This window comes from Chenopodium album, chromosome 26, assembly GCF_948465745.1.
Source record: "Chenopodium album chromosome 26, dcCheAlbu1.1, whole genome shotgun sequence".
Lineage (NCBI taxonomy): Eukaryota > Viridiplantae > Streptophyta > Magnoliopsida > Caryophyllales > Amaranthaceae > Chenopodium > Chenopodium album.
In genome coordinates, this window is record NC_137859.1 from 12032107 (window position 1) to 12045049 (window position 12943).

The 12943-nt window shown below is 33.7% G+C and overlaps 1 protein-coding gene across 1 annotated transcript; it reads left to right on the forward strand.

The window, feature by feature from the left end:
• The first annotated feature begins 4822 nt into the window (after positions 1 to 4822).
• LOC145616814 (uncharacterized) lies at positions 4823 to 6310 on the forward strand. Its single transcript, XM_081671536.1, has 2 exons — positions 4823 to 5184; positions 5230 to 6310. The coding sequence occupies exons 1-2, from the start codon at positions 4823 to 4825 to the stop codon at positions 6308 to 6310; spliced, it is 1443 nt and encodes a 480-aa protein (XP_081527662.1).
• Positions 6311 to 12943: the final 6633 nt, after the last annotated feature.

Sequence of the window (12943 nt, forward strand, 5' to 3'; positions counted from 1 at the left end):
GAGTTGGATACGATTTCGTTGTAAATATTGTAAGTTTAATGTGCAATGAGCATAGTTTGATTTTAAATCTAAATCATCACTGTCCTTGATAGATATGTAAGGAGTGTGACTGTTGCTGCTACCATTAAGGGCTTTTGGAGTAGCTCTTCAAGTGTATTGAATCTCTGAGGAGAAAGCCAACTCAACTCTACCCCAACTTGAGGATGGCTCTTGCCCAAGTCACTTTAATTGATTCGTAAGTTTAGTTAATACTCCTTATCTCTTTAAATAGTAAATGTTACAGTTATTTTATAATTTTATAAAACGGTTAAAGAGACAAGTGTTGCAAGTATTTGGAAACAGATGATGTCAATCTAGAACAAAGGAAATATAATGCACTTTCCCTATTCTATTGTCTTATCCTTCATGTGAGAATCAAGGTTGGCCTAGTGGTTAGAGGCCCTCCTTGTACTCATGTGAGTGTTGGTGGAAAAAAATTGAAACAACAAAACAAATAATGGATCTAGGCGTGTACGAAGAACACTTTCCTAAAAATGTTATTCGCCTCACTGTACTAACAAGGCTATAATGAACACATACGTTCAATCTAGAACAAAGGAAATATAATGCACTTCCCCTATTCTATAGTCTCATCCTTCATGTGAGAATCAAGGTTGGCCTAGTGGTTAGAGGTCCTCCTTGTACTCATATGAGTGTTGGTGGAAAAAAATGAAACAACAAAACAAATAACACTTTCCTAAAAATGTTATTCGTCCCACCGTACTAACAAGGCTATAATGAACATGTACGTTCATTCAACCAAAATTGATCTTATAAGTCTTTGGTTATAAATATGAATGTCACTTAGCCTACTTGTGCAAAAACACTACTAAGGCTCATTTCATAATTCTTATTCAATTGTTTACAATATAAACAATACATCACCTTCTTATTCTTTCCATGTGGGACAACCTCCCACACATAACATTATTGTTGGAAGTATTTTGACAATGGATGGATTCGAGTCCCACCCCAAGCAAATTAGATCCCTAATTCCCTGCTAACTTATGCATTCTGCAAAAGTAGTATATATTTCCATACCCACTACTCCAAGTTACCAAACCCAAGTTACCCAACATGTAATTTTATTTAATATAGAAGTACTATGAAATTTTCAATTCCTAAAAATGGTGGAAATAAAAGTTTAAATATGCTTAACTATTGGAATTAAATCTGTAACCTTTTTACTTTTGATTAAGGGTCTGTTCTCTTCAGATTATTTTCAGTTCAGTTCAGCTCCAATAAGTTCAGTTTAGTTCAGTTCAGTTCTTAATTTCCTTCTCTTATAAAATATTCAATTCATTTCAGTTCAGTTCAGCTTCAATAAGTTCAGTTCAGTTCAATTAATTTAGTCAATCAGAGCAGGTCCTAAATTCCATTGATATATTTTTCATATAACCAATCAACTCCGTTAAAAAGATTCATTTTTACTTTGATATATTTTTACTTTGGACTAAAATTATGTTGAAAATATCCCTATGTTTCAATTTAGGGCCTGTTCACATTTACTTAATTTCAGTTCAGTTCAGTTCAGTTCAGCTCCAATTAGTTCAGTTCAGTTCAGTTCAGTTCAACTCTTAATTTCCCTCTCACATAAAATATTCATTTCAGCTCAATTCAGTTCAGTTCAGTTCAGTTCAGTTCCAATCAGTTCAGTTCAGCTCCAATCAGTTCATTTCAGTTCAGTTCAGCTAAGTTTAGTAAATATGAACAGGCCCTTAGTTTGTCTATTTCTGTAGTTCACTAAATCAATAGGAGTAGCAATTTTGTTTGTTGCTTATCTTTCCACTCCTAAAAGTTATGATTTCACCCTTTTGTAGAACGGTGAGACCGTGAGAGTATTGAATAAAAAATAAAAAAATAAAAAAATAAAAAAAAAAACCGAAGTAGAAAATCACGCAAGATATGAGAAGCATGTCTTGCGAAATTGAGTCTCTTATAATTATGAAACTTTAATTAATTAATGTAAAATTGGAATATAGTTAAAGAGAGTATCCAAAGAGTTAATACAAGTAGGGCCAAAAGCAAAAGAAAATCCTTGAAATCAGGCAATGGAAGCATGAAAAAGATTAGGGTCATGAGTCAGTCAGCTCCTTATTCCCAGTTTTTTTTTTTTTTTTGTAATGACAAAAACTGCCCCTACCAATAAACCTCTATTGCAGCTTTTTCAGTAACTTTTATATTATGGCATTTTTCTACTTCTCACTTATTATTATTATCCGCATCACATGTTCATCATCTCATGCTCTCTCCCTCTTTTTCTCAACTTTCATTGGTCAGGGTTTTATTCCCTCGGTTTTACCTTTTTTTACCGCAGTAAATATTTATTCGCCAGATTACCCTTGCTCAATTTTAATCTTGTGAATTGACAGAATTTGATTTTTTCCTTATTACTACTTCGTTTTTTTACAGCTATAACAGTTTGACTTTTACACTGTTCACTTGTTTCACTTTGACTAATTTCAACGATTTATACTTAAGTTAAGATATAGTCGTGTGGGATCTTATTACATTCGTATCGATTTATAAAATATTAATATCAAATGTTTATAATTTTTACATATAGGTAATTAAAGATATAAACGATTGAAAAAAACATGCATTGGCAAGCGTTAAAAGAGAAGTGTTGCAACTATTAAAAAAAAAACTGAGTAAGTACGTATTAAGGAATCAATCATACTCTCACCTCCTTTCACGAAATATTAGGAGAAATTGGATAAAGTAATAAAACATAGAGGTAGTGGGGTTAGTGAAAGGTAACTTGGAGGAGAGAGAATCTAAATGTAATAAAATTGGATCTCACTAGTTGAGATAAATGAATTAAACACTTCCATTGTTTTTTTCTAATTGATACCTTTCTATTATCAAGCTTGCTAATGCAAGTTTTTAACGATTAATATATTTAATTATCTACATTATAGTGTAAAATTATAAAAAGTGGATATTAATAAAATATACATTGAAACGATTCAACCATCCCTCATAAATATGTTTTATCGTATCTATAAACCACAAAAGCGAGTCAAAGCGTGTTATGTAAATAGTGTAAAATTCAAACGGTATCAACTTAAAAACCGAAGGAAGTATAAAAAACCATTCCAAATAATGAAATGGAGTAAGTATTTAAAAATGCCCGCAAAAGGAAAGTGAAGCAAGTATTTAAAAACGGAGGGGGTATCACCTAAATAAACCTGACCCGCACCTGATTACTCTACTCGATCCAAAATTCCAAACTGGACTCAAAACAATGACCTGCAACTAGAAAAGTAACCCACCCTACTTTAATTGGAAATGAATAGCTTTTAAATCGATACCCGAAGTGACCCGATCTAATTGTACCCAATCTTAAGTCAATTAAATACGAAGTGACCTGATCCGAAGTTGATTTGATGCTTTAGTACAAATATGAGGTTTGACGATTTGCTTCATGGATGTTTGTCATTAGATAATCAAGGCTTGCTCCTTTACGTTCCTGGGACTTGCAAAAACAATACCTGGGATTAGGGGTACGATGTTAACAAGTTGAGCATGCTCGTGATTTGCTCGAGGTTCTGCTCAGCTCGATCAAAGCTCGGTATGGCTCCCTCTGGTTTGGCTTGAGATTTTAACAAGGCAAGCTTGAGCTATCCTTGGCCGGCTCTAAAGCTCATGAACAAGCTCGAGTTTTTTTGTATATTATTATTTTTGTAATAAATTATTATTAACACAAACCTTGTTTCATATTTAGGGCCTTAGGAGCTAAAATTAATATCTAAAACTCTAGCTTGCACTCTTGCTGAGTGTTGGAGCTTTCCTTCACGGTTTTAGTTGTTGTTTATGTCGAGGAAAACCAACAAAAGAAAGAGGAATGAAGTAGTCTCACATTGAAAGATATATATGAGCAAGTGATAAAATATAAGAGTTATAAAAGAAAATTTTTATTATCTTTGAAACAATGACTATGGGCATCATTCGGGCCTTGTTGATTTAGGCTTGACATAAGAGTCTCGAGTCAAGCTGAGACGAGCTTGCCTTTAGGAGTCTAGAACTCAAGCAAAGCTCAATTTTTTAGACTTGACGAGTTTTCGATTAATTTTTCTCAACCTTATTGTTAAGTACGTGAGTGTTAAAAAGGTAGATAAGAGAGAGAGAGAGAGAGAGAGAGAGAGAGAGAGAGAGAGATAGATAGAGGTTTGGAAAAATATATATACTACCTCCGTTAAGTTTTATTTGCAACTTTGGGGGTGAACACGGAACCCAAGTCAAAACTTCCAAATGGTGATTAATAAAATCTTATGCATGTGATAATATAGAGAGAGAAATTGTGGGGACCAAATTATCCCTTAAAAAAGGTGGGAGAGTTACCCGTATTTTTTTGGTGGGTTTCTTTTTCCCTCCTCAAAGTTTGGCTACTTTAAAATTTTCAAACTTTTCAGAAATTTAGGGGTTACAATTTTCCCTCCATTCAAAAAGCAAGGGATTACAAGATTCCCTCCATTACAAAAGCAGGGGCTCAATAAAAAGGAGCATATAAATACAAATACAGCCACCCCTTGCATTTAATTTCCCCTCTTCTTCTGTCCAGTCTTGAAAAAAATACAGACCATGTTTCTCCAAAAATTTAAGCTTTGCTGCCTATTTACAGGCCATTAGTTCAAACCACTAAGAAAAAAAAAGCCTTCAATACTCCATTGTAGCTTAGCAGCAATCTTCCCCTTCCGCACATTAGCAAAAAAATCCCTTTCTTCTACACCTATTATCTGAAAAACAAAAAAAAGAAAAAAAAACAGAAAAAAATACATAAATGGAGGAGGAATTTGATGATGGGTTTTTCAGCATGGATCAACTATTAGATGAAGAAATGCAACAAAATTCAGATTATGAAGCAGAATTAGAGTTTATGGCACAATGCCAACATGAGCAAATTGTTCGAAAACAGAAGCCACAACTTACAATCGCAAAGAAAAGAGAGATTGTTGATGAAATGCTTAAACTTATGCATAATGGCAGCTTACCAAGGGGTGCTTTAGCCAGATTTGCAAGGCATTATGGCATTCACAAGTCCACAAAAACAAGATTATTTCAAGAAATATGCAGGCAACTAGCGGAAGGGACTATTATCGATGTCAGGAGCAAGAAGTTAGGCAAGTGTGGCAGAAAAGCAAGGTAGTACAGTGAGGAATGGTTACAATCAGTCCCTTTATACCTCAGAACAACTGAGAGAAGTTATGCTGCTGCACTTGGCATTTCTCATGTGACCCTCCACACATTGAAAAAAAAGGGCATTCTCAGAACACATACAAGTTCAAACAAGCCAAGACTGACATCGGATCACAAAATAGCAAGGCTTAGGTGGGTTCTGAATCACATACAACCAGCAACAGCAACTACAAATCCAACATTTGAAGACATGAGCAATATGATTCATATTGATGAAAAGTGGTTTTACATAAACCCGAAGACAAGAAGATTTTATCTTTTGCCCAAGGAAGAAGATCCATATAGATGTCAACAGTCTAGAAGATTCAAGATAAAAGCTATGTTCATGGGCATCATTGGAAAGCCATTGTATGATGCACAAGGTCATTTGATTCATGATGGGAAATATGACATATTTCCCTTTGTGTTTCAACAAATGGCAAAGAAAAAAAGTAAAAACAGAGATGCTGGAACACTTGAAACAAAGCCAATTCAGAACATAAACAGAGAAGCAATTAGGGATATGTTGCTTAACAATGTGATACCAGCCATTGTAAACAAATGGCCTGCAAACATGCCGAAGGACGTGGTTATACAATGGGATAACGCCCGGCTACATCAAATTCCACAAGATGAAGAATTCATTGCAGCAACTAGGCAAGGGGGATTCAACATCAGAATTGTATTCCAACCAACACAATCTCCTGATTTAAATGTGCTGGATTTGGGTCTATTTAGGGTGATTCAATCTCTACAGTACCAATCATTTCCAAAAGACTTGGATGAAATGATAGTGAAGGTCAAAGAGGCTTATCATGCATTTCCAGCAATTGTAAACAAGTATACTTGGATAACATTGCAAACATGTATGGTTGATATACTGAAAGTGGAGGGAGGTAACAAATACAAGATTCCACATATGGGGAAGCATAAACTACAAAGACTTGGGTTGTTACCAGAACAATTGGAGGTCAGCCAAGCCCTCATTAACCAAACTGTCAACTACATTAACACCATGTTCATCCAAACAGATCAGAACCACGAAAGGACTCAGAACCAACAAGGTGATCAGTTAGAAGTGGATGCAGACTAAAGGGAGAATAGCCAACAACAGGGACTGCCACACATAACCAACATTTTGTTGATACAATGGATTTGTAAGTTATTTTTATTAACTTTGGTTATGTGTACTTTTGTGTCTAGGAAGTTTTTGTCTAAGGCAGTCATGTTAGAAGACATTTTGTCAAGGGACTAGAATTGTATCTTATTTTAAAGTTATTTGAAGTCTTCTAAGTAATGCACACATAATTTAAATGTGATATGAAGTCTTCTTACTATTATTTCTTTTTTTGCACATTTACAATCATGCACACATAAGTTGCAAATAAAAGTCATCAAAGGGTAACTAATCCATCAGAGGGTGTATTTTTATCATAAAAAAAAAAACCCAAACCATGTTACCTCAACAGTAAGTGCACAACACTTAAAACTGGAGCAAATCAAAGTTTGGACTAATTTTAATTAATTGAGTCCCTTCATCATTTGGATTAATAATGGGCATGACAATGTAAATTAGGGACTCATTCGAAAAACAAAATAGGGACAGACTAGGCAAGAGGGAGGGACTCAAATCAGTGCATAATTAAGCAAGGCAAGGCAATAGGGAGGTATTTAATGTACTGCACAACAGGAAGGGACTCAAATTAGTCCACATTTAAGCAAAGCAAGGCAACAGGAAGGGACTCAAGTCAATCCATAATTAACATGTGAGGTACTTAATGTACTGCACAACATTGTTCTCTAAAAAAATGTCATCGAGAACAACAACTAAAATGCTCATACACATCATTCATCAATAATAGTCCCTTATATGCAAGGCAACAACACCAGACAATCAAGTTGCATACAACTGCATTCAAACTGAGAGCTAGATGAACACAAACCAGGAAACTAAATCGATGCACAAAAACCTTCATTACAGGCTCCAATTCATCAGCAATTAAACCATTCTCACCAACAACAACAATTAAACCATTCTCACCAACAACAATTCATCAATCAACCCAGCACATAATAACATAAATATCGATAAATTAGGGATCATAAATAGTTACCCAGAACAGGTCAATCAGTGGGAAGGCCAAATTTCATTCGCTTACTTGCAGGCTCAGCATCAGATTCACCAGCAGCAGTGGGGGGCTCATGTTTGTCATCATCATCATATCGTAAATTGGTGTGATCTTAGCACCGATCCCATACATTCTTCTCATCTGTGTCGCAGAGACCCTCCGTATCATCTTAGGATAACTATTAGATAACCAACAACATTTCATCAATCAGCAATTATACCATACAAAAATAGATAACCAACAATTAAACAATACTAAACCATTCTCACCAATTAAACGATAAATATAATCAAGTAGCTTAATTTGGCCGGTCATGATTTTATAAGTAAAAGTGTGGAATTATGTTAGATACATCGGATTCATCACATGCATATTGTAGACACCCATTTGTGTCTCCCCAAAACCAAACCCAGTGATGAATACCTTTTGCGTCGAACCATAATCGAATGAGGTGAAAGTGTGAAAAGTCAAGTGTTGCGGTTAGTTTTTATTAAAAATCTTTCTTTTTGTTTTCGAAAACCCACTCTATTTTATGAAAACGTCCATTCTAGTTTAGTTTGGTCCATGATAAGGGTCCAATAATGGTGTAGTTGGATGGGGCTTGAAAAGACCTTTCCAACGATATATTATAAGCCCAATTCCGATGAATAATGAGGAAGTTATGGCCAAAATACTAAACTGGGCCAAAATACTAAAGTGGGCCCAAACCGGATTTTACCTACGACCCAATGATCATGAGGAGGGTCCAAAGGTTTAATCCTATTCCTAAACTAATTAGGATTGATTAGAATCTTCTATAAGTTTCTAAAATATCTTAATTATCCTTTTTTGAAAAGATAAGATCATGGAATTTGATGTGAATAAAACTTTCCTTCTTTATAAAACTTTCCTAATTCTATTCGGATTTAAACATGTCCAAAGATAGTCAGATATTATTTTTGTGCCTCATATTTTTTATCCAAATTTTATATGTTTGGATAGATCTTGAAATTATATTTCCAATGATATATTATAATATTAAATCCGAGCTATAACGAAAAAGATATGAAAGATATACGAAACTCTATCCAAAACTGACACCCTTTCACTATTTCGACCATATCTATTTATCTACAAAATATTTTAATCTGATTCCAATTGCATTAGAAATTAGACTTTAAGAGCTTTCCAACGACATATTATATGACTTATTTGGACTTCTGGATCAAAAGATATGATAAAAACAAAATCCGCAAAAACTGTCTCTGTCGCCAAACGACAGGCTTGTCGCCTCGCGACAAGATAAATTTCTGGCGACAAGGTCGGTTTGTTAGCGACAGAGTGGAGTTTTATTCCTTATCAAATTCTATGATTTTCCGGACTATTTTCCTATAAATAGGGTCCCGAACCTCTGTTTTTATTCATCAATTCTCTCAATCAACTCTCATCATCAATTCTCTCTATCAACTCTCATCAAGAATTACTTAATTCTTACTCTCTCTCTCTCTCTTTCTAAACCAACCTTTTTAAACACAATTCCGCATTCTCAAGACTTAGAATCATCTAGCCAAGTTCGAAGTTGCCTTCGCCCTAGACGTGCAAGGTTTGATTTTTTCTGAGGGTTTGGTCCAAATCTAGTCAAAACTTTTTAACTCTTTCTTTCAATTTATTTAATTTAAGTCTTTGATTTATTATTTTCATTGAAGTTTACTAACTTGTGTATTTTGTTATTAGAAAGAGGTACGAGGCTTCAAAGTAAGTAGATTAGCTTACTCTCTATTTCTTTCACAATGTAGAAAGCATGTTTATTATGTTTTTAATGCTTTCTAGTATCATGTTAGGATATGTTTTTAATGCTTTCTAGCATCATGTTTAGGATGCTCTTTACTATTTCTAATATCATGTTATCATGTTAGTACCATGTTAGGTTAAAAGCTTTGATCTTTATTGCTTAGTGACATGCTAGGAATTGTTATTAATCTTTAGTATCATGCCTAGGATCTTGCTATTATATTAAAGCTTTATTATGCCTTATCATGATTATTATTTAATATTGTTTATTATTATGTTGCTTGATATTATTTATTATTGTTATTGCTTGATCACACCTTTTATGCTTGTTAAAGGGAATTTGTACTTGAAATCACGCTTAATAAGATAATTATTAATTTGGTTTAGGCTAATGTGATTTTAACTTAAGTGATCGCCAATAATAGCTTTATTTGTGCATTAATATTTAACCAACATAGATAAACAGGTTAGGTTTAATATAATGTTTGTATGTTATTCGAAAAGCGCACATGAATACGAGTAGAACAAAGTAGAGGCCTATTTTATAGGGCGGGTCCTTTCTTTTGTAGATTGGATTCGTACCCTCATCCCCGAACCCTATTTGGTTCAAGACCTTATGGAGTTGATGGTCCTTTGGATTGTCTTTTGGGTTTGCAAGTTCCTAAAACTTGTTGGCGACTTTTTTGCTCTTTTTTCCTTCCCTTTGGAACGCCACCATACTTTAGTGTATGATCACAGTGGGGTTCAAGTTTGGGGTCATAATGCTTGAAATATTCCCTACACATATCATTTAGATCATCTTCACTTTCTCTTATTTTTCTGAAATGAAATAATTATTTGTGAATTGAAATTAAACCATTCTCACCAACAAAAATTAATCAATTAACCCAGCTAAAAATAACATAAATTTCGATAAATTAGGGATCAGAAATAGTTACCCAGAAATAGGTCTCGTAGGGTGCTGCATTTTGGGTTTTTTTCCACGACCCGACCCTAAGCTTCCACCCATCTCAGAAATAGATCTGAGTTGTGTCGAACCACCACACTCAGAGACAGATCTGGGTTCGCATTTCATTTCCCCTTCCCCAACAGGTTCGGGCGGTTATCACTTCCCCTTTCCCAACACTCGAGCTTACAGTGCTTAATTTTTGGGCAGTTTCCTCCTCTTCAATAGATATGAGCACTTTACCAATCGCAGCGAAGGTTCGTTGGCTGAAAATTTCTCCACCTTTGCCCGAAATAAAGAACAAATTAGGCCACGACGCCCGTTGTTCAAAAGCTTCAATCAGAGCATCTATGAAACCCTTTTCGATTTCATCATCACTTGCGAAAAGAGCTTCGTATAGTGGAGTTAGATCCATTTTAATGGATTGTGTTTTTTATATGGTAGAGACTAGAGAGTAGATGACAGAGAAGAAAGAGAACGAAGAAGAGAGGACAGAGAAAGGAGATGGGATATGCGACTGAAAGAGGAGAGAGAAACACCCAAATGAGAAAGATGAAGAAACTTCAAGAACTAGGGTTTTAATTCAAGATGAATTGATGATTTAATCTAGGCCATTTAATGTGGTAGGTGGGAGAATGATTTAATTTTTTGGTGGGAGTTGTTAAATTAATGAAATCAGATTATGATGATAATGTGTTTTAGCTAATTGTCTAAGTGAGTATTTGATTTATTAAGTAAGGGCAATATTGACATTTTTCACTAAAATTACTTACTATAAATGGAAATATTTGGAAAAGTTGCAAATAATACTAAGCATCCGAAAATAGTAAAAGTTGCAAATAAAACTTAACGAAGGTAGTATGTGATATGAAGATAAAGGGGAGTAATGTACTCCCTCTGTCCTTATTTGTTTGTCTCATATTCCATATTTGGATGTTTCTTAAAGATTACTTAATTTCCTTATTTGGTTATTTATCCCCACCATCAACCTCACTTGCACACCCTCATAAAACTGTATAAGACATGGATATTGGATACACTCAACCCACTTGCAAACTTTAATTTGATTCAACCCTATGGAGCGAACAAATAGGGACAGAGGGAGTCATAAATATCCTTAAAGATTTATTTAGGAGTCAAATTTTCAAATTTAGAATAATTGGCCACAATAGCATTACATGTGCCTAATGCACATACCGTCACAAGCTATCGCAGGTAGACAATACAAATTTTAACCAAGAATGCACTCACGCAATTCAATGACAAAATTAGATTTGGGATAATACCAAAGACATGAGATCAAATCTCCTCCGTATTATTTGTCACTAAAAATTATATTGATTAAATTTAGTCAAAATAATTTTAGATACAATTCCAAACAAAATATGGAGTAAGATTTTCAAACAATTCTAATCTCTCATATCTACAACTAGAAAGCTTAGGATGTTAGAACTTAGAACTTCACATGTCAGTTTCTAGATGAGTGAGTTATTCAATTCAATAGCTTAGGGTTAGATTGTTAGGTTTGTAAGTTTTTTCTCAAAAGATTTTTTTCATTTTGTTAAAAGCGAATTCTTGTGGTATCAACAGAACATAAACAACTTAATTACTTGTTCTTCATACATTTATACGAGTACTCTTTATATCTCTAAATAGAAGTTTCAGTTGACATATACATACGTATGTTTTAGGGCCTGTTCTCATTGACTGAACTAAAATGAATATTTTATAAGAGAAGGAAATTAGGAGCTGAACTGAACATAACTGAATTTCAATGCAAGAGACACAGACCCTAAGAAGATGAATAATGTAAAATAATTAAAATTTAGCTGATTTAAGGTGAAATTGTAAAGTAGTTGAGGTTTAATAATTGATTAAAGTTGAATATAAAAACAATACTTAAAATTTTGTATTTAGATGTAAAAATTTAGTACTCCCTCTATTTTTAAATATTTGCTCCACTTTTCATTTGCGGCCGTTTTTAAATACTTGTTTCATTTCCTTATTTGAAAAGCTTTTACACTGTTTAATTAAATTCTCTCAACTAGTGGACCCAATAAACATTCTCTCTACTCCAATCATCTCCACTACTTTTGCTTTATACAATTTTTTATTCTTCCACTAACTCTACTACCTCCATATTTTATTACTTTCTCCAATTTGTTCTAAAACTCCGCGCATGGAGAAATGGAGCTAGTATTTAAAAATGGAGGGAGTAAAACTTATATCTAAAGACAATGTGATACAATTATTTAAAAGTGATAAACTTAGGATCAAGGATTAAAACTTTAAAAGGGTGAAATTGGTTTCAAATAAAAGAAAAAAAAAAATTAAAAGGGTGAAATAATTTTCAATCATTTCTTGAGGTACATTTTAACACTATTCTATACACCATATTTGTATAGTTTTCACCAATTTACTTTAAAACCATAATATTCACCATTTTAGTTACAATTGCCTTCATCGAAGAAGATTGATCTATTTTTAATCTAACAACATCAAACAACCAACATATTAAGCAAAAGATCTTCACATTACTTCCCGAGAAACATTTGCAAGTTTCATAGTACAATACTTTAAACAATCAAGCATATATCTACATGAACACTAATTTTTCCACTAATTAATATACTACAAATCCTACAATTTGCAAACTTGGATAAAAAGAGTATATTATAATAATACGTAGTATAAAAATAAAGTCCAATGCCCAATACAAACACTGACAATATGGACTTTACAATAACGAACACGCCGTTTGTGGCACGAAACCAGCACATATTACCCGTTAAATAGGAAATTCCACCCTAATAACATTTCTCCTTAAATTCTTCAAACTATTGTACTACTAAACCATTAATAATATTAGTAGTAAATTAAA

What these genes read in the sequence shown, in the direction of transcription:
- LOC145616814 (XM_081671536.1), top strand. Translation starts at nt 4,823, where the DNA reads ATGGAGGAGGAATTTGATGATGGGTTTTTCAGCATGGATCAACTATTA. An exon ending in AAGTGTGGCAGAAAAGCAAG is followed by an intron (nt 5,185 to 5,229) that starts GTAGTACAGTGA and finishes TTTATACCTCAG; the next exon opens with AACAACTGAGAGAAGTTATG.